Genomic DNA, 20,926 nt, shown 5'->3' on the forward strand with positions numbered 1-20,926 from the left:
ACAAAGTCAGGCTCCACTTAGAGGTCCTAAATCTGGCCCACCTTCTACATTTCTAAAGGAAACATTTTTCACTCTTTAAGAAAGCTTGTTTAACTTACAGTCACTGGAGGATGTACAAAAATTGTTTTGTTCTATCATTCATGTGATCGCGCTCTCAGACCTTGAGGACCAGAGACCTTCGCAAAGACATCCGTCATCGACTGTAACCACGAAGGCACTGAGAACACTAGACTATTTCAAACCGCACCCACCCACACTGAATAGATAATGACTCTCTGATAACTGACAGCAGATCTGACCAATCCATACAGGGACACATTTCTGAACAACAAAGGGCTCGGATGATGTCATAGCCAATCAAAACGGAGCCTTGCGGGCACGCTTCAGGTAATGACAGCCTTCACCCTGAAGCTGAAGCAGGAGGTTGTTGAGTTCGAGGCCAGCCTAGACTACATCAGGTACACACAGCCCTTGTCTCAAAAAACCAGACCAAAGCCAGGCGGCGGTGGCGCACGCCTTTAATTCTAGCACTCTGGAGGCAGAGGCAGGCGGATCTCTTGAGTCCAAGGCCTGCTGGGTCTACAGAGTGAGTTCCAAGACAGCCAAGGATTTTTGTTTTGTTTTATTTTTATTTTTTTATTTTTTGACACAGGGTTTCTCTGTGTAGCCCTGGCTGTCCAGGAACTAGTTCTGTAGACCAGGCCAGCCTTGAGCTCACAGAGATCCGCCTGCCTCTGCCTCTCCGAGTGCTGGGATTGAAGGTATGTGCCACCAAGAGACTTTTTTGGTAGACACAACAGGGTTTCTAGCAGCCTTACTTTTCAGGTTGGCAGCGGAAGAAAAAAGCCGGTGTGATGGTGCATGTCAGAATGTGGGAAGCAGACACAGGAGGATCTGCAGTTCAAGGTCAGCCTTGGCTACACAGCTGGGCTACAGAACACCCTGTCTGGATACAAAGAAAAGAAATTCAAATCCAAGAGAAAAAGACTTCTCTGTTCTGATTTAGAAAAACGCAAAGTTGTATCTCTAGTCTGGGTCTCATCTCTACCCCCTTGAAGTTGCTACAGGGCTTAGAAGCATTTAATACCATGGGGTAGCCGCTTTGCTGTGAGGTGTAGGGTGAGGAAATTGCCTGTCTGAGCAGATTTTCAAAGGAAGCTTGAAAGCAGAAATGTTAGGCAAATCTAAACAATAGACACCCACTCTGGAGTCCAGCCTTAATAGGAGGGGAGGTGCCTAATCTTACTGCAACTTGATATGCCATGTTTGGTGGATATCCATGGGAGGAGGCCTGCCCTTTTCTGTAGAGAAACTGAGGAGTGGATGGGGGAAGGGAGCAGAAAGGAGGAGGTGAGAGGGACTCAGAGGAGAGGAGGGAGGGGAAACTGCGTCAGGATGTGAAAAAATTAAATTGCACTTCTTAGATTTTGAATCCATATAATCATATCACTGCAAATAAATATATTTTCTTCATTCTTTTATTCATTATTACTGTTGTTGTTTATTTATTTTAAGGCAGGACAGCTCTGGCTGTCCTGGAACTCGATTTGTAAACTAGGCTGGCCTCAAACTCCCAGAGATTCACCTGCCTCTGTCTCCTGAGTGTTGGCATTAAAGGTGTGTGCCACCGGGCCTGGCTTCTTCATTCCTTTAGATGTGTATAGTTTATTTCATTTTCTTTTCTTTTTTTAAATTTATTTATTTTTATTTTATGTGCATCAGTGTTTTGTCATGGGTGTCAGGTCCCCTGGAACTGGAGTTACAGATAGTTGTGAGCTGCCATATGGATGCTGGGAAGTGAACCCAGGTCCTCTAGAAGAGCAGTCAGTGCTCTTAACTGCTGAGCACTTCTCCAGCTCCTCATTTTCTTAATGCATTTCAGGGTCTTCAAGACACATATCTACCTGGGTCACTCTTCTTCCTGAGTTTTAGGGGAAACAGCTTTCTCTCCCCCGACCCTGCCTTTTCCTGAGAGGGTTTTGCTGTGGAGCTTAGGCTATCCTTGACCTTGTGATATTCATACCTCAACCTCCCGACTGGAATTATAGGCATGCCTCACCACTCCTAATTAGGGGAAACAATTTGCCTATAATTCTTGCTGATGCTTTTCCTGCTACACCACTCATCCTTTCCACCTCATGCTGTTGACTTTTTTAATACTCTTTAGTTTGACACGCTTGATGTTTAAGAAATTCCTTTCTGTTCTCATTGGACTCAGAGCATTGTTTTACTTCAGATTTAAACTGGAGTTATGCCTCGATATTAGAACAATTGCTTGGTGTGCACAAGGCTATGGACTGATCCCTACCCCCCACAATGCAAAATGTAACAGAATAGTGAACTACAACCAAAACCTTAAGGGAAAAGTTCCCTAGAGTGTCTCATGCTTGTTATTTTAGTACTTGAGGGGGGGGGGGGCTAGTACCTTGGTTGATTGCCATGATTTTGCTGTCAGGCCAGGCTACATAGTGCAACCCTATCTCAGAAAACAAATGAATCAACATAAATAAATAGAAAATGGGAAAACTGAAACTAGACTCTACCTTCCTTGAAACCAGGAAACAACTCTTACATCACAGAAAGCACTATTTATAAAGTGAGGTGACTTAATGAGATTAGCTAGCACCAGTGAAGCCTTCATTCTATGCCATAGACTACCCTGAATGCTCTATGGATGTTGCCCAGCAAAAGAAGTTTATTACTTGTAGAAACTGAGCCAGAGACATTTGAGTGCTCATTATATTGCTGGTTTTGTTTGTAAACAATTAATTGAACAGTACACTTATAATTTGTTCATTTCTACATGTTATTTATCAAAAGTTTTTTAAATAGATTGAAAAACAGGTAAGTGAAAATTGAAGAAGAGCTCATAAGGTTCCATCTTTCTCTGAGTAGCCACTGGCAGTTAATAGTTGCTGGAAGAGAGATTTTTCAGTGGTGTAGCCATTTGTAAGCTGCTCACGCTCCTATGAATAATCCATCACCCATGCCCTTGTAAACAAGCTTAATTAAACTCATTAGGTCTGGATCATAGAAAAAGGTATGAGGCCGGGCATAGTGGCACACGCCTTTTTTTTTTTTTCCTGGTTTTTCAAGACAGGGTTTCTCTGTCTTGCTTTATCTCCCACAATGCTGGGATTAAAAGCATGTACCATCAACATCCAGCTGTGGCATGCACCTTTAATCCCACCATTTGGGAGGCAGAGGCAGGCAGATGTCTCTGAATTTGAGGCCTGCCTGGTCTACATTGTGAGTTCCAGGACAGCCAGGGCTACACAGAGAAACCCAAAACCAAACCAAACAAACAAGCAAAAAAGACATGAAGGTTGAAGAGAGAATGGCTGGTTGGAAAGAGGAAGGGGATCAGTCGGAATTGGGAAAGAAGAGAAGAGAAGAGAGCACATTATATATTCATGTATGAAAATACCATAGTGGAATCTATTAATATTTTTCATCAGTTACTTTTCATTCTTGTGCTAAAACACCAGGAATCAAAGTGCCTTATGAAAAAAGATTTTGCTTTTGGCTTATGGTTGCAGAAGGAGAGTCCATCATGACTATGAAAGCAGGGCAGCAGATGGCTTGAGTGAGAAGCTCAAGGATGGTCATACTTTCAAGTGCAAACACAAAGCAGAGAAAAGGAACTGGAAGTGGGGTGAGACTATAAACTCTCAAAGTCCATCCCCAGTGACATATTTCCTCCAGGAAGGCTGTATCTCATGAAGGCTTCACAACTCCCCCAAACAGCACCCTCAACAGGGAACCAAGTGCTCAAATAAAAACTTGAGCCTGTGCGGGACATTTCTCATTCAAACCACCAGAGATACAATTGATTCATGCTGATTCAAATCAGAGAAAACTAAATATGGTGAGGACAGAAGTGGAGACCAATAGGGGTAATAGAGAATGCTGCACTGAAAAGAGGCCCAAACCTGCCCTGGCATCACATTCCTCTAACCCCAGCAATGTAGGAGACTGAGGTAGGAGGAACACATAGTGAGATGCTGTCAGAAAAGAAGGAAGGAAGGAAGGGAGGAAGGAAGGAAGGAAGGAAGGAAGGAAAAAGAGGGAAAAGATGACTGTCTGGAGTTTCCAGAATATAAACACCCAGGCTTATGATGTCCCAGGTATAAAAATGAAACTATCCTTCTTTGGGCTGAGGATATGACTCAATTGCCTAGCAGGCACAATGTCCTGGGTTTGATCCCAATACAACATAAACTTGCCCATGTGGCATATGCCTGCAATCCCAACACTTGGGAGATAGAGAGGAGAACCAGAAGTTCAAGGCCATCATTGTTTATACAGTGTGTTTAAGGCTTATCTGGGCTACACAAGACCTTGTCTCAATAAATAAGTATGGGGTTAGAGAGGTAGCTCAGAGATTAAAAGCACTTGCTACACAACCATGAAGACTAGAGTTCAAATCTGAGCACTCACATAACAGCTCAGACATCCCATGCATACCTGTAACTCCAACTCCAAGAGGAGGAGACAGTGCACCCTACATGTGCATATGCATTTATACAAATACATACATACATACTACATACATACATACATACATACATACATACACACACACACAAATATAAAAAGCTAGACATGATGCTCCATGCCTCTAACTACAGAACTCAGAAGGCAAACAGATCTCTGTGAGTTTGAGGTCAACCTGGGCTACACAATGAGACCCAATCTAATTGGTGAGTTCTGGGTCAGAGAGACCCTGTTTCAAAAACAAGGTAGCCCATGACTGAGGAACTAACTACACCTGAGGGATGTCAGAGAAGGAACTCAAGGCAGAAACCTGGAAGTAGGAACTGAAGCAGAAGCCAGGGAGGAGTGCTACTTACTGGCTTGCTCCCCTATGGCTTGCTTGGCTTCTTTTTAAATACAACCAGAACCACCTGACCAAGGATGGCACTGCTTCTCATTCCCCCACCCAACCCCCCATGGGCTGGGCCAACCAACACCAATCACTAATCAAGAAAATGCTCCATATACTTTCCTACAGGCATTTGAGGTTCCTCTTTCCAGATAACTCTAGCTTGTGCCATGTTGACAGAAATCTAGACAGCACAGAGACTCCTGGCTTACATATACACACACATGTATACCCACATACACACACATGAACATGTACACACATATAAACACAACAAATAAATATCCTTCTCTGGATTACTGGACTATTTTAGAAAAATAACTACTGATAACTAACTATAAAGGCATATTGCCCATTCTCATGGTTGCAATAGTAGCACAGTTGTTATGGGAACAACCAAGTCCTTTCTGATTGGATCTAGGACCACTGTGTAAGGAAACATATTCATGGTACTGTAAATCTAGTCAAGAACCCATGGTTAGGAAAATCACAGGCTCCAGAGGAGAACCTATTATTAGTCTGAAAAATGGACATAGTTCCAAACTTTCTCTAAATTCATTTCTGTACCCATAGATTAATCCTCCCAGACTTCAGTAAAGAAATTTCTCTGTACAACAAAGACCAATCTCTCTTCCTAGCAGGCCGGACATCCAGTCAACTTTTTAGGGCCTTATGCTAAATATAAATGAATCACCAAGGATTTGAAACAGTTCAAGGACAGTTCCAATGTGAAGCTAGAGGCTAAAACAGCTAAACAGAAAAGGAGGGTGTGGAGAAAGATAGAATGCAGCAGCAAAACCTGTAAACACCGTCACTATCCTTCTAATCCAATTAGCATACTCAGAGAAGTAAGAGAAAACACTGTATTCATAAAGTGTGAGGCACTTTCATAAAGACACAACACTGTGAAATTTCAGAATAATAGAACTAAGTAACAAACCTTAACACAATTCTAAAGGGGGAAAGGAGTAAAAGCTTTCACATAAAAGATCAAGAATAAGATCGACATTGAACTTTTAAAAATATATCAGGCTGGGCTTTGGTGGTGAATATCTTTAATCCCAGCACTCGGGAGGCAGAGGCAGGTGGATCTCTGTGAGTTCAAGGCCAGCCTGGTCTACAAACTGAGTTCCAGGACAGCCAAGACAGTTACACAGAGAAACTCTGTCTCAATGCCCCCCCTCCGCCAAAAAAATCAGTAAAGATGAAAGACAATGGATACATGCCTTAAAATTCATAGTGGCTATAATTTCCAACACAGAATTCTGCATTCAGCCAATTTATCAATTGTTAGGGTAGAATAAATACATTTTCTCTAACACTCCTTCTCAGGAAGCAGAATAAATACATTGTCTCTAACACTCTCAGGAAGCAACCAGAGGACATACTCCACTAAACTTAGAGACTAAAGCAAGAAAGAGGAAGACATATGATACCCAGGAAGCAGAAAATCTGACTCAGTATATTCAAACAGAAGGACAGTGCTCTAGGGGAAAAGGACAGTAACAGATTATTTGTTTAACTGTGCAAAAAGTGATAGTGAGCTGGGCATGGTGGTGCACACTTTTAGTTCCAGCACTCCAGAGGACATAGTAAGTTCCAGGCCAGCCTGGAGTACAGGATGAGACTTTGTTTCAGTGATAGAAGAAGGGGGGTGTTAGCAGTCCAGAAATATCAATAACATTGGTAAAAAGAGAAGGAGGAAACCTACAAGAGCCAGGTATGCTGGTACATGCCTTCAATCTTAGCACTCGGGAGGTAGAGGCAGGTGGTTCTGTGTGAGTTCAAGGCCAGCCTGCTCTATGTATACAGTTCTAGGACAGCCAGAGTTGGATAGTGAAATCCTTTTTTAATTAATTAATTAATTGAAAAAAAACCTGCAAGAGGAAATTGCTTGAGCCAATCCAGAGAAAATAAAATCTGCGAATGAATAAGCACAAAGAGCAATGGATGTCCACAGATAATGAAATAATGTTGTTCACTCAGCCCATAATGGGACATCTATACTGTCCTCCATGGCTCAGGGAATGTCTCAGGAAGGAAAAACAACTAAAGAACCAGAAAGGAAAGGCTAGGAAACTGTGGCTCTATCTTCTGCCCAGGACATGGCCACCACACTCAAACTCCCAGCAAATGTGATTATCTGGTTAAGACCTGCCTAATTTATTTTTTTCTATTTTTCTTTATTAAGAAATTTTCTACTCACTCCACATACCACCCCACAGATCCCCCCCTCCTACCTCATCACACCCCCCACTCCTCTCTCCCAAGCCACCTCGCATCCCCACATCTCCCAAATCAAGGTCTCCCATGGGGAGTCAGCAGAGCCAGGCACACTGAGCCTAGGCAGGAGACCTGCCTAATTTCTTTAAAAAAAAATAATAATAAATTGAGGGGAAAAAAAAAAAGACCTGCCTACGATTGGGCCTGTCAACGTTCCTTCCTAGGGGTGGGGAGCTCACAGAGCCCCATCCCTTTCTAAGGATTTATAGACAGTTAACAGTTGCCTGGGGGAGAAACTCACTAGGCCCAGCTCTCCCTGCCGCTCTATAGGCAATTAAAGGTTGCTGGAGAATGGGGAGACGTTTTCTTCAGTGGTATAACCACTGGAGAGTGGATCATATTCCTGTACAGAACTCCTTAACCATGCTCTTGGTCTCGTAAGGAACCTTCATTAAGTTCCTTGAGTCACCAAACAAAACAAAAACCAAACTTGGAAGTAGAGGGACTAGCTGAGAACAGGAAGGGGTTCAGGGGTTTGGCAGGAGTGGAAGGAGGACAAGAAAGGGTAGTGGAGGATGAATATGCTCAAAATACATTATGTACCCAAATGAAAATATCATGATGAGATCTATTATTATGCATAATTTATCATGCAAGCCAAACATTAAAAACAGAATTGCATTCAGAAAGGAAAGGCCAGTTGGTGACTGTAAGCACCTGTCCTTCCTCCCCTCAAGTTATTCTAAAGTTAAAGAACGGGAAGTGCTTGCTACCCAATGTTGCTTGTATGAATGTGACAAAAACAAGGGCTGAGTAGACAACTCAATTGGTAATGTGGTTGCCCTCACAAGCATAACGTCTTGAGTGTGATCCTCAAAACTGACATAAAAATGCCTAGTGTGGTGATGCATGGGCCGATGATCCCAGTGCGGGAAGAGGAGACACGAGGATCCCGAGGCTCTCTGGCCAGCCAGTCCAGCCAAATTGCTGAACTTCAGTCCAAGGAAAGAACCTGTCTTAAAAAACGTGGACAACATTTTTGAGGTTGACATCTGAGGTTGTCCTCTGCTCTCCACACACATGCATACATATGTACATGCCCTCCCCATACAAACATGTGAGTGCATGCATTAAAAAACAAAACAAAACAGAACCATGGCCAGGAATGGTAGTACCTGCCTTTGATTCTAGAGCTCCACAGTCAGAGGCAGACTGACCTCTGTGAGTTCAGATTGGGAGTTTCAGGCTGGCCAGGGCTGCATAGTGAGACATTTTTTGAAAAAAAAAAAAAAAGCTAAAAAAAAATAGAACCTGTAGGATGAGGGGCCTAGCTGGAGTAAGTAGGCCACTAGGAATGTTATTTGTAGCAATTTTGTTCCTGGCTCCTTTCCTGTCATGTTATCTCTGTTTCCGGATGGTTCTTGTGACATGAACAACCCCCACTATCTGCTACTGTCACCGTGAACTAACAGAGCTGCTTCCCCATTCCTTGTCTATAATGTGATGAAAGCTTCTGCAACTGTGAGTCAGAATAAAACAATCCCCCCCTTTACAAACAACAGCAGCAGCAGGGCCAGCACTCGGGAGGCAGAGGCAGGTGGATCTCTGTGAGTTTGAGGCCAGCCTGTTCTACAGAGTGAGTTCTAGGACAGTCAAGGCTACACAGAGAAACTCTGTCTCAAAAAACCAAAACAACAACAACAAAAAGACAAACAAACAAACAACAAGGGATTTGTTAATATACAAGGAAGACCGTGAAGAGGGCCAGAAATGTAAGCTCAGATATCTTTGGGAGCTTGAGACCCAGTGATCTCTATCCCAGGGGCCTTCACTTTGACCATGCCTGAGATGATCTAAAAGAAGCTACAGGAAGAAGTGGAGAAACACCAACAGCTGCCAGAAGATTTGAGTAAACCCTTGTCCGAGAGGACAAAGCTTGAGCCAAAGCTATCAGAAAAGAATATTGTGAGGGAGGATGAGGGAGGAACTGGCCTTGCGAGATGGATCCAACGTGGTCTTTAAACTTCTGGATCCTGTGTTTGCCAAAGAGGAGCCAAGGGGAGACTCTAGCCATTGTGGGGAAAGGCTAGGGTATATCACAGCAGAAATCGAGCACTATGAATTCCGGCCTTGTGACACTGAGCAACAGTCCGAGCAACAAAGGGAATGCCTTGCACAGCTGCAGCAGGAGTTTACACGGGTCCAGGCAGCTCCTGGGAAGGTCTGACCCCATGATAGGGGAAGGAGAGGGAATGATGCAGTTTCAGGGTCTATACTATAGTAGCCAATAAAATGTGAACAAAAGTGGGGGGGACAAAACAAAAGAGTTATCAATATAATCTGGACCTACAGAAAGTGTAGGAAAAAACAATGCAATTTTGATCAGAAGAGAAACACATCAAAGTCCTCTACTGCTTATATAAAAGATATGAAGGAAAAGCCCACCCAAGCTTTCTCTCTTCTCCACTCACTCAGTTTAAAGTGAAGCCTAACAGGTCAGTAAATGAGTTGACTAGAGTAGTATAGGTTAAATTTTGATGGATTTGACAGTTTTACTGAGTCTGCTGAGATATTGGGTAGAACTTGCTTTTGTCCAATGTGTTTTCATAAAGAGACAGGGTTATGGTTCCAGTGAGGGGTCTCTGCAAACACCACAGCCATCAGAGTATCCAGCAGAGTGTTCCATCCGTGTAAGGCAAGAAGGAAGTCCAGTTCAACACAACTCAGCGGCCCGTGTTGGTTCAAACTTTGAGAGTCCAGCAGGGTACTCATATGCTCACAGTGCAGGTGAAAATTAAAACTCCCCAAAGATCAACTAGAAACATGAACAAATGGCGGGGAGGGAGGTGATGTGTTCCTGTAATCCTAGCACTTGAAAGGTGGAGGCCCGAGGATCAGGAGTCTAAACCCAGTCTCCACTATATAGTAAGTTTGAAGCCAGCCTGGGCTACATGAAACCCTGTCTCAAAACAAACAAACAAACAAACAAACAAACAAACAAACAAACAACTTTGAGAGTCTGATACTGAGTAGTTTATTTCACACAAATTTAAGCACAGCACAATTTGGAAAAAAAGTTTCCTGGTGATAATTAACTTAGTCCCATGTGTACAACAAAGCTTAAGAAATGATTACATCAAAACTCTTGAAAATACAAGTGACATCTTCTATAAAGGTAGGTTCTATAAATTAAAGAGGGAAGAAGGCTCAAGGTAAACAACGTTCATAAGGGTCTGGGGGAGGGTAGTATTATAGAGTGAGTGAGATAAATATAAGAGTCTGGGGGACCCATGTATCCTGGCCATACAGATAGCACAGAGGTCACCAGGCTATTAACCACCTCTGTCCCCAGCCTTCTGGGCAGAAAACAGGTTATACACCTCTCTCTTTGAAGAGCCAGCCCTGTGTGTTTAACATTCCTGGTTTCCCTAGTGATTATCTGTGAGCACAAGAACCTCTGTGTCTCCTCCAAGATGGTTCATTCCTATAAAACTCAGCACTTGGCAGGGTGTGAAAGGAGGACAGTGACTTTAAAGCCAGCCTGGGCTACATAGGGAGACTCTGTCTCTTTTCTTGTGATAACTTGCAGTACCTTGGCCTTCACCAGATGCATCCTATTGTCCTTGGACTTCCAGGACTGTGGGCTAAAATAAGCCTCTTTTCTTTAAAACTCATCATTTTTTGGCATTATTTTAGCTACAAACAAATGGATTTCCACTTACCAACAGTAACAAACCAGTAATGATAAATAAATGAGAAATAGACTCCTTGTATGTATAAACTACCATGCCTCAGATATTTGGTTATAATAGCACAAATTGACAATATTAAACTCATGGACATTTTGTGGTCCTTAGATCACACCTTGAGAGCCACTGATGTGTGTGTATGTGTCTACATACATACACATATGCCATACACACACACACATATATCATATATATGTATGTGTATATATATCAACAAGAGAAAAGACAGAGTATATGGGTATAGATGCTGGTTTAAGTGGGTAGGTGGAATGATAGGAATTTGTGGACAATGGTGGAAAATGGAAATAGCTAGACAAGCAGGAAAGTCAATTGTCTAGACTACAGTGTCTATCACATAGCCACTAGCCACATGTGACTATTAAGCTTGAAATGTGGGTAATATAACTAAGGAATGAATTTAAAAGAGCCACTTAATTATTTGAAAGTAAATATAAGTAGCTGTATGTACTCATGGCTACTGTTTGGGGTGGCACAAAGTATAGAACATTTCCATCACTCCAAAAATTTATATTGGATAGCACCAGTCTTGTGATATATAATATGATTGCCAGGAAGCATTAAGAGACCACTTAAGATTCACATTCATGAATTTAAAATGAAGCCAGTCAGCATAGTTCTGTTTTTCTCTAGTCACTTTCAGCTACCTAGACCTAGGCAAAACGGGCAGGTGGCATAGATTGGGTGTGCCTTAGTCCACTTTCTGTTGCCATAACTGAATACCATAAACTGTGTACTTTATAAATAAAGGAGGTTTATTTAGCCCATGCTTTAGAGAGTCCAAGAGCAGGATTCAGACATCTGGTGAAAGACTTCCTGATGGTGATGACGTGGCAGAGAACATTACACCATGAGACACAGCAACCTTCCTAACTTGGGTCTTTCTTTTCTTCTTTTGGAAAACCACTAATACATCATGAGGGACCAATCCTAAAGACCTCATCTGATCCTTAATATCTTCTAAATGTCTCATTCCCAAATATCATTAACATATGTGACAGTGGGGAATGTTGTCTAAGTTTCAGTAAGGAACATGGCAAAAATCCATTCCCCTACCTCCACCTCCTGTGGGAGAAAAAGCAACCATAATTTGAAAGCCGAAGAGAAAGCATTGATTTCAGGAAGGATCCAGGTGTCTTTAAGAATAAGACGAAGGGAGCATGGGGAAAGGGAACTGAGAATATAGGTTTTGTTCATAATGGATATAGTGGAAATATTTCAGTAGTTAGGAAAACATGGGAGAGGGGGCCAGAGTGGAGGATGTACAGAGCCAAATGAAAATGAATGTGGGTTAGATGTTGGGTAGTTATGGAGTCTGGCGCTTCTTCTGGTGACTAACTTAAATGGCGACAGCTGTTCTTTTTCTTTTTTTTACTTAGTGTACCAAATGATGGGTTTCTTCATGACATTTTGTATATGTATAACATGGCACTCATACTCATTCCACATTACCCTCACCTGTTCCCCTCCCCCTCTCCCGATGGCTCTCTCTCCACAAATAGCCCCTTTTCCTCTTTTCATAAGGCTGATCTGACGAGAATGGTCCCTGATGGACTCAAGGTAAACAGTGACTGTGAGGCTATTGGGCGTAGAGAATGTCTGGGACAACACTCCTACCTCCGTTGTTAAGGCGGAAAATGGGTGGTGAAGCTTGATAGTTGTTCTGCTCTGAGACCATAATTGGAGTGCATGGATCTCCTCTTGGTTGGTTTTAATAGAAGAGAGAACCTCAGGGAAGTGTGGGGATTTTTATTCTTTGAGAATTTCACACATGTACACGATGTATTAGGATCATGTTTACCTCCCATTCTCCCCTCCAACTTCCCCCAAACCCTGATGATGCTCCAGTTGATAAAATTGAGGACTTCTAAAATAATATGGGTGTCAGAGCATGGGGTTCTGATCCCAGAGTTTGAAAAGGCCCGTTTAGGAAAGCAGGAGTACTGGAGTTTTGTGACTTCATTGCACCTACCAGACTTCTTGTAGGGGCTTGAATATGCTGCCAGAAGGGAACTGGGTTTGGCTGGTGGTGCAGCACAGTTGGTAGAATGCTCAAGTAGCTTGAAGACATCCTTACTGCTATTTTACTGTATTTATTTCCCTCCTCCTCCTTAATTAAAGCCCCCCTCCTATTTTTTATTTTTCCATTCCCCTTCAAATCGCTTGTATCCTGCTATTCCCTCTTCTATTACCACCACCCGCCTACATGGTCCCTTTCACTTTCCTGTTTCCTGCAGGTTTTTTTTTTTTAATGTGTACAGGCTGTATCCTCACATCTGAAGATTAGAAGCTAGGAACCTAAGATAAGAGAAAATGCGTGATGTTTGATGTTTGTTTTTCTAGGTCTGGATTTCCTCACTCAATGATCTTTTCTAGTTTCTTTATTTACCTGAAAGTTTCATGATTTCATTCTTTTCTGGGTTGTGGAACCCAGTCCCAACTAATTATATCTACAACACAACTCCTATACCTAAGGCTCAGGGATCACTGAGGAAGAGGGGAGGAAAGATCGTAAGAGCCAGAGGATCAGGGAATTTGCTGTGAGATTGTGTCTACTAGAATTATCAGAAGGTACACCCATGAAGTCTTACCAAAAAAGGCTGCTTAAACATGACCGGAAGAAGGACGTTATCAATAGACATGCCAATGTGGATGGGGTAAACCATGTGAGGCCTCAACCCTGCACAAAGATCTATAGGCAACTAAGGAAAGCTGAGAGCAGGAGAGAGTCTTTCCCACGGAGGAGTGCACTAATTAGTTATCCAATACCAAATGGCCAGTCCTGAAAACATATGCATACAAGTGAAGTTGTACAGACTGAGCAGTTTGTGTATTATATAAATTAAAGCAAAAAAGGGAGTACATGGGAGAGTTTAGAGGGAGGAAATGTAAGGGGGAAATTATGTAATTATATTATAATCTCAAAAAATTAAAAAAATTAAAAAAGAAAAAAATGTATGGCATGATCTCATTTGTGCTTTTCTGTTTGTTTCTTCTTTTTGGGACAGGGTCTCATTATATAAGCTAGGCAGGCCTCAAATTTACAATCCTCCTGGTTCAGCCTTCTGACTGATAGGCATGCTTTACAAGGCTCAGAGTCATTTTTGTTTTTCAAAAACACACACCAGGCTAGGAATATAGCTCAGTGGTTCAAGTCCTTGCCTCGTAAGCATGAAGTCCTGGGTTCAATTCCCAGGTCAGCCAAAACCAAATAACTACAAAAGCATATGTAGTATATATATTGAAATATCTATCTATCCATCCACCTATAGAAACTGAGCTACATTCCTTAACCTCCATTCCTTCTGTTTCTTTACCTACAAAGTGAAAATGCTAATTATTACTTAATTATTACTCTGATGATTAAGTGAGGTAATCTATGAAATCACTTGCAACAGTGCCTCGCTTAGGGCAATTACTCCAAAAACACTAGCTTTTTTTTTTTTTTTTTTTTTTTTGAGTGTGGGCATATAACCGAGAGCTTTGCACATTTTAAGCAAGTGCTCTATTACTTAGCCATATCTCCAGCCTGAGATGCTGCTATTATTGTTGATATTATACCTTTATGTTTGTACATTTTTTTTTTTTTGGTTTTTCGAGACAGGCTTTCTCTGTGTAGCTTTGTGTCTTTCCTGGGACTCACTTGGTAGCCCAGGCTGGCCTCGAACTCACAGAGATCCGCCTGGCTCTGCCTCCCAAGTGCTGGGATTAAAGGCGTGCACCCCCACCACCCGGCATGTTTGTACATTTTATAATATGGAAATTGCCACATATTTTCTTTGAAAAATACAAAAGAAAAAATAGTAGCGATGTTTTAAAAAACAACCAGAAGTGAGAAGACTCAGTATGTAAATGTGCCTGTGGCTAGCCTGATGCCCTGAAAGAGTTTGATCCCAGGACCTCATATAGTAGAGAAACTGACTCCTACAAATTGTCCTCTGGCCCCTATTCATACACCACGGCAGTGTATGCCCACATACATCCACTTTCACACACTCATACACCCACAAATTAATAATTTTAAAATGTAAAAAAAAATTAAGAAACTACAAAAAGAGAGACAGGATGTGATGGCACATGTATGGTGGCTCTTGCATGTAACCCCAATACTTGGGAGGTAGAGGCAGGAGGATTTCTGTAAGCTTGAGGCCAGCCAGGGTTACACATCAGGCCTTGCCTCAAAGAGGAAAGAAAAATAAAATACAAGAGAGAGGTCCTACTGATGGAGGCAGATGCAGAGATCTCTGGCCAGACACCAGGTTGAGCTCCGGGAATCCAATCGATGAGAGAGAGGAGGGATTCTGCAGGAGGGGGGCATAGAGATGGGAAGACACGCAGAGATGATCGGCCACACTAGTGGAAGCCCATGAACTGTGGACTAGTGGCTGTGGAGCCCCCATGGGACTGGACTAGGTCCTCTGGATACCGAAGACGGTTGTTTGGCTCGAACTGTTTGGGGGGCACCCAGGCAGGGGGATTGGGATCTGTCTCTGGTGCATGGGCAGGCTTTTGGGAGCACAGTGCCTGTGGTGTGATGCCTTGTGAAGCCTTGGTGCAGTGGGGAGGGGCTTGAACCTGCCTAGGCTCAGTGTGCTGGGCTCTGCTGACTCCCCATGAGAGACCTTGATTTGGGGGATGTGGGGATGTGGGGTGGCTAGGGAGAGAGGGCTGGGGGGTGGGAGGAGGGAGGAGGGAGGAGATGGGATCTGTGGGTGGTATGTGGAATGAGTAGAAAATTTCTTAATAAAGGAAAATGAAAAAAAAAGAGAAAAAAGAGAGGTCCTAGTGAGTTGTATAAAGCTATTGAGAGGACCCATCCCTGACCGGGGTCTGCAAGAGGGCTAGCTATCCTTTCAACAGTAGGAAAAGGTGCCTGTGAGTATATGTATATTTCTAGTTTAGTAGTAGGAATGAATTTCCATCTAGAAATTCCCATCTTATTTTCAGGGGATTAGTTATTTGGGACAGTTGAGGAGGTGAAGTTTTGAGGAGTAAGAACAAGTGTAGGGGAAGTACCATTAGGACCGAGAGAATTGTGGGAATATGGTGTGTGGGAGTGTATGTATGTGGGCACACACCGCCATGGTGTATAAGTGTGGGGCAAGGGACAACTTGTAGGAGTCAGTTCTTCTACCATGTGAGGTCCTGGGATCAAACTCAATCAGATCATCAGGCTTGGCCACAGGCACCTTCCAGGAATCCACAGGCACATTAGAGGCTGTGCTGGCTAGTTTTATGTCAACTTGACACAAGTTAGAGTTAGCTGAAAAGGGGGAACCTCAATTGAGAAAATGCCTCCATAAATCCCGGCTGTAGGAGATTTTCGTAATTAATGATTGATGGAGAAGGGACCTGCCCATTGTGGGTGGGGCCATCCCTGGGCTGTTGGTCCTAGGTTCTATAAGAAAACAGATTGAGCATGCATTCTGGAGCCAGCCAGCCAGCAGCACTCCTCCATGGCCTCTGCATCATCTCTCCAAGTTCCTGCTCTGCGTTTCGATCCTGACTTCCTCTCATGAACAAGCCAAATAAACCTTTTCCTCCCCAATTTGCTTTTGGCTGTAGTGTTCCATCGAAGCAATAGTAACCCTAACTAAGACAGAGAGAGGTCCACACCTGCAGCTTCACCACATCAGTCAGCTTCACTGGGCATTTTTCTCTTGCAGCGCTTCACAAGCCTACAAAGGAGAGGAAGGCTGGGTAGCACGCACCAGTGTCTTTGCTGAATCAGTGTAGGACAACAAAGAGGGTAAAATCAATGTGTGACCAAAGATCATGAAACTCAGCAGAAGAATCAGCAAGAAGGATTCAGGGTTCACCTGAGGGTGGAGATGAATTGTCTGGAAATCACCGTGTGCCTGCGAGAAGGAACATGCCTACCGTACTTCCTGATCCCTACTTCCTGATTGCAGCACAGTGGTGCTGTTGCTATAAATCACGTTAGATGGAAAAGGATATGAGGGAACTCATAGAAAAATGAAGAACACCAGTGGATATTCAGAGATAAGGTAGCAGAAGATGGGGCTGGAGAGATTGCTTAGAGGTTACAAACACTGGCTGCTCTTGTAGAGGACCTAGGTTCGATTCCCAACACCCACATGGCAGCTCACAACCATCTATAACTCATGTTCCAGGGGATCCAACACCATCCTCTGCTGGCACTACATGCACTTAGTGCACATGCAAGCAAACACCCACATAAAATAAAAATAACTAAAATCTTTTAAAATAGGATGGCAGAAGAGTTTGCTAGTGGTGGAATTGTGTCCCCATAGGGAGCATATCAAAAGCACCTGGGCTCACTTTTTGTTTGTAGTTTCTCAACTATACAGCCTAGAACTTGCTGTGTAGTTGAGAATGATAGTGAGCTTTTTTTGGGGGGGGGGCACGATGTAATAAAGTTTTAGAATTCATTTAAAGGAAGAGATTGGCAAATAAAAATGCCATCATTTCTTAAGCTAGTCTTAAAAATATTACAGGCTTATGTGTGTCTTTTTTTCAGTTATAAAAGCACATTAGGATTTTGTTGTTTCTGGATATGTACGTATATATTTATCTATCTATTTTGTACTTAGGACAATAGTGACAGTCTTTGTTGGCTCTTTCAAGGGCTGGGATTACAGGAAGGTATCTGGCCTGTACTTTTTAAAAAAAAATGTGCTGGTCACGGTGGTGAGATGGGGGGAAGGGGAGGGGGCGGGAGGGGGGAGAACAAGGGAATCCGTGGCTGATATATAGAACTGAATTATATTGTAAAATAAAATAAAAAAAAAGAATGAATCAAACAGAAAGTAGAATATTGAGAGTCAGAGATGAAGGAGAGAAAAAAAAATGTGCTGGTCATTTCGCCCAGGGCTTTAGCCACTGAATTACCTTTGCACTCTAGCAGAAGCACCTGGAAATGAAGGTAGAAATGGAACATCAAGTACTGGGAAGAGAAGCACAGGGAAATGGGTTAAAGTGGAAGAGGGAACAAGGAAGAGGAGGAACAAAAATCCTAAAGAATTTAACACCACTTTGAATTTTCTTCTTTAGTCCCCTGTAAGGGACACAGACGTCCTTGTGCTCACAGACAAGCAAGCACCAGGGAAACCAGGAATGTTAAGCATGCAGGGCTGGCTCTTCAAAGAGAGAGATGTATAACCTGTTTTCCACCCAGAAGACTGGAGACAGATGTGGGTAATAGCCTGGTGACCTTTGCGCTATCTGTGTGGCCAGGCCACATGGGCTCCCCCAGACCTTTATCTTGAGATTGTTTGTCTCAGTTAATCTATAGTGCTGTCCTCCCCCAGACCCTTATCATCAGCTTGTTTATCTTGAGCCTGTTTCCAAAGTTAATCTATAGAAGCAACCTTTCTGGAAGTTTCGTCACTTGTACTTTACTAAGCATTTCAAAGTAGTCATGTCTTGAGCTTTGTTGTGCACATGGGTTTGGGGTAATTATCACCAGAAACTTTTTTCCAAATTGTGCTGTGCTTAAATATGCCTAAAATAGTTAAGCACTGCTGGTGCACACCTTTAATATCAGCAGTTGGGAGGCAGAGACATGCAGATCTCCATGAGTTCGAGGCCAGCCTTGTCTATAAAGCAAGTTCCAGGACAGAAACCCTATCTCAAAAAAAAAAATGCCTAAGATAAACTACTTTGAGATCAGACTCTTGAAGTCTGAACCAACACCAGCTACTGAATTGTGTTGAACCAAACTTCCTTCTTTTTTTTTTTTTTTTTTTTTTTTTTTGGTTTTTCGAGACAGGGTTTCTCTGTGTAGCTTTGCGCCTTTCCTGGAACTCACTTGGTAGCCCAGGCTGGCCTCGAACTCACAGAGATCCGCCTGGCTCTGCCTCCCGAGTGCTGGGATTAAAGGCGTGCGCCACCAATGCCTGGCTCCAAACTTCCTTCTTATCTCCCACAGATTGACACTCCACAGTTCTCCTAGCATCTTCATAAAATAGAGACCCCATTTTACAGATGAGAACACAGAGTTTAAGTAATTTGCCTATTTTCCCGAGTAATTTGCCCCCAAAGGGTTTTTTTTTAAGTTGTATTTATTATGTATACAGTATTCTGCCTGCATGTATTCCTGCACTCCAGAAGAGAGCACCAGATCTCATTATAGATGGTTGCTCGCCACCTTGTGGTTGCTGGGAATTGAACTCATGAGCTCCGGAAGAACAGCCTATGCTCTTAACCTCTGAGTCATCTTAACCTCTGAGCCATCTCTCCAGCTCCACCCCCAAAGAGTTTAATTAAAGTTATCCTACATAGGGGATTAGTCTCATCCCAGAAGCCATAGATTGTCAAATAAAAGGCCCAGTGCCAGTTGTGGGGTACCTCTCCTTGAGTTGTTGGTCTGGTCGGGGTGTCGCAGGGATGCCCCAAACAATAGCCATCATTCTTGGTTGCTCATCAGAAGTTGATGGTAAAACCCTATTGCTGAAGACACCACACACATTGGTCATAGGACATGTAGAAAGCAAATTGGTCCTGACCAGGAAGCTTCCTCCCTGCCAGTTAGCTTTCATAGTACTGGAAGGTGCTATGTACACTGGGGGTGGTGGGGGTGGTGGTTGTGGTCATCAACTGTTTTACCCAAATGTGAACACTGTTAACTGCACTAATGATTGGGGTGGCAAGATAGGTCCATGTGTGCAATAGTGGCATGAATGTTATAAAGTGTCCTGGCTAGTCTTATGTCAACTTGACACAAACTAGAGTCATCTGAAAGCAGGGAACCTCAACTGGGAAAATGCCTCTATAAGATCCAGCTGTAGGGCAGTTTCTTAATTAGTGATTAATGGGGGGAGGGCCCATCCCACTGTGGGTGATGCCATCCCTGGGGTGGTAGTCCTGGGTTCTATGAGAAAGTAGGCTGAGCAAGCCATGATGGACAAGCCAGTAAGCATCACCCCTCCATAGCCTCTGCATTAGCTCCTGAGGTAGTTCCTGCCCTATTTGAGTTCTTTCAATGATGGCTTCCTTCAACGATGGACTACGATGTAGAAGTGTAAGCCAAACAAAAACCTTTCCCCCCAAACTTGCCTTTTGGTCATGGTGTTTAATTGCAGCAATAGAAACACTAAGACATTAGCCATTAAATAAATGATAACTAATCTACAATCCAGAGACCCAGAGAGCTTAGGTATAGAAGAAGAGACTAGGGGATGTGTGTGTGTGTGTGTGTGTGTGTGTGTGTGTGTGTGTGTGTGTGTATCCCAGGAGGGGAACAGAATATATTTTATGGGTCGACTGGGATGTGGAGCAGTGGATAGGAATGGGAGGAACAGAAGAAGTTGGAAGAGTGGGTTGAGGAATGGAATGAAGGGAGAGACAACTAAAATTGAGGGCATTTGAGGGAAGATATGGAAACCTAGTGCAATGGAAACTTCCTAAAATATATGAAGGCGATCCTAATGAGGTCTCCTAGTAATGAAGGAGACCGAGTCCCAACTGGCCATATCTTTTCACCAAAGGAGGCTTCTGGTATCAGGACTGGGTTGCATTAAACTAAGTTGTATGCCAAGAGGGTCCCATGGTTATCCCCAAACAACTCAGGCTGTTGCCAAGACAATGGGTTGCTCTCCAAAAATGACAGTGGGGCCTCATTGCTGAGGACAACATCCACACAACTCACTGAACATGGAAACAATAAGCTGGTGCCTACACAGAACCTTCACTCCTACGTTCTAGTGTCTTTGGTGTAGGGAGGTACTCGGCAGGCTACCAAAAGAGAAACACAAACACAGACCTAGCCACAAACACTTTGTCTTAGAGTCTGTCCTGCCTGCAAGATATGCTAGGGCAATGGTGGCACAGAACTTGTGGGAGTGACCAACCAATAACTGATTTGATCTAAGGCCCATGAGATGGAACCCATACCTGACACTGCTTGGGTGGCCAAGAACATAAGACTAGATAGGCAGGGACCTAGGGTAAAAACCAAATAATACTGGCCTAAAAAAAAAAGAAAAAAATGTGGTGCTAAAATGACTCATAATGATATTCTGCTATACTCACAGATCAGTACTTTATTCAGTCATCCTCAGAGAAGCTT

At 43.1% G+C, this 20,926-nt stretch overlaps 1 protein-coding gene, 1 long non-coding RNA gene and 1 pseudogene across 3 annotated transcripts in view; 2 read left to right on the top strand and 1 right to left on the bottom strand.

The window, feature by feature from the left end:
* Positions 1-205, bottom strand: part of Cul4b (cullin 4B) — a 43,423-nt gene extending 43,218 nt beyond the window's left edge. The window contains exon 1 of one of the 2 annotated variants that reach the window (XM_028893713.2): positions 99-205. In XM_028893713.2, coding sequence (XP_028749546.2) covers positions 99-138 — 40 coding nt within the window. In that variant the 5' untranslated portion in view covers positions 139-205. The remainder of the gene's footprint in view (positions 1-98) is intronic. The other variant, XM_028893714.2, reaches the window with a different exon arrangement.
* Positions 206-265: 60 nt separating this feature from the next.
* On the top strand, positions 266-1,488 carry LOC119086709. Its single transcript, XR_005090049.1, has 2 exons — positions 266-458; positions 826-1,488. It is a non-coding gene; the product is annotated as an uncharacterized LOC119086709 (long non-coding RNA).
* Positions 1,489-8,947: 7,459 nt separating this feature from the next.
* LOC114709746 lies at positions 8,948-9,335 on the top strand (annotated as a pseudogene).
* The last annotated feature ends 11,591 nt before the right edge of the window (positions 9,336-20,926 follow it).

Source organism: Peromyscus leucopus, chromosome X (genome assembly GCF_004664715.2).
Source record: "Peromyscus leucopus breed LL Stock chromosome X, UCI_PerLeu_2.1, whole genome shotgun sequence".
In the NCBI taxonomy this organism is placed as follows: domain Eukaryota; kingdom Metazoa; phylum Chordata; class Mammalia; order Rodentia; family Cricetidae; genus Peromyscus; species Peromyscus leucopus.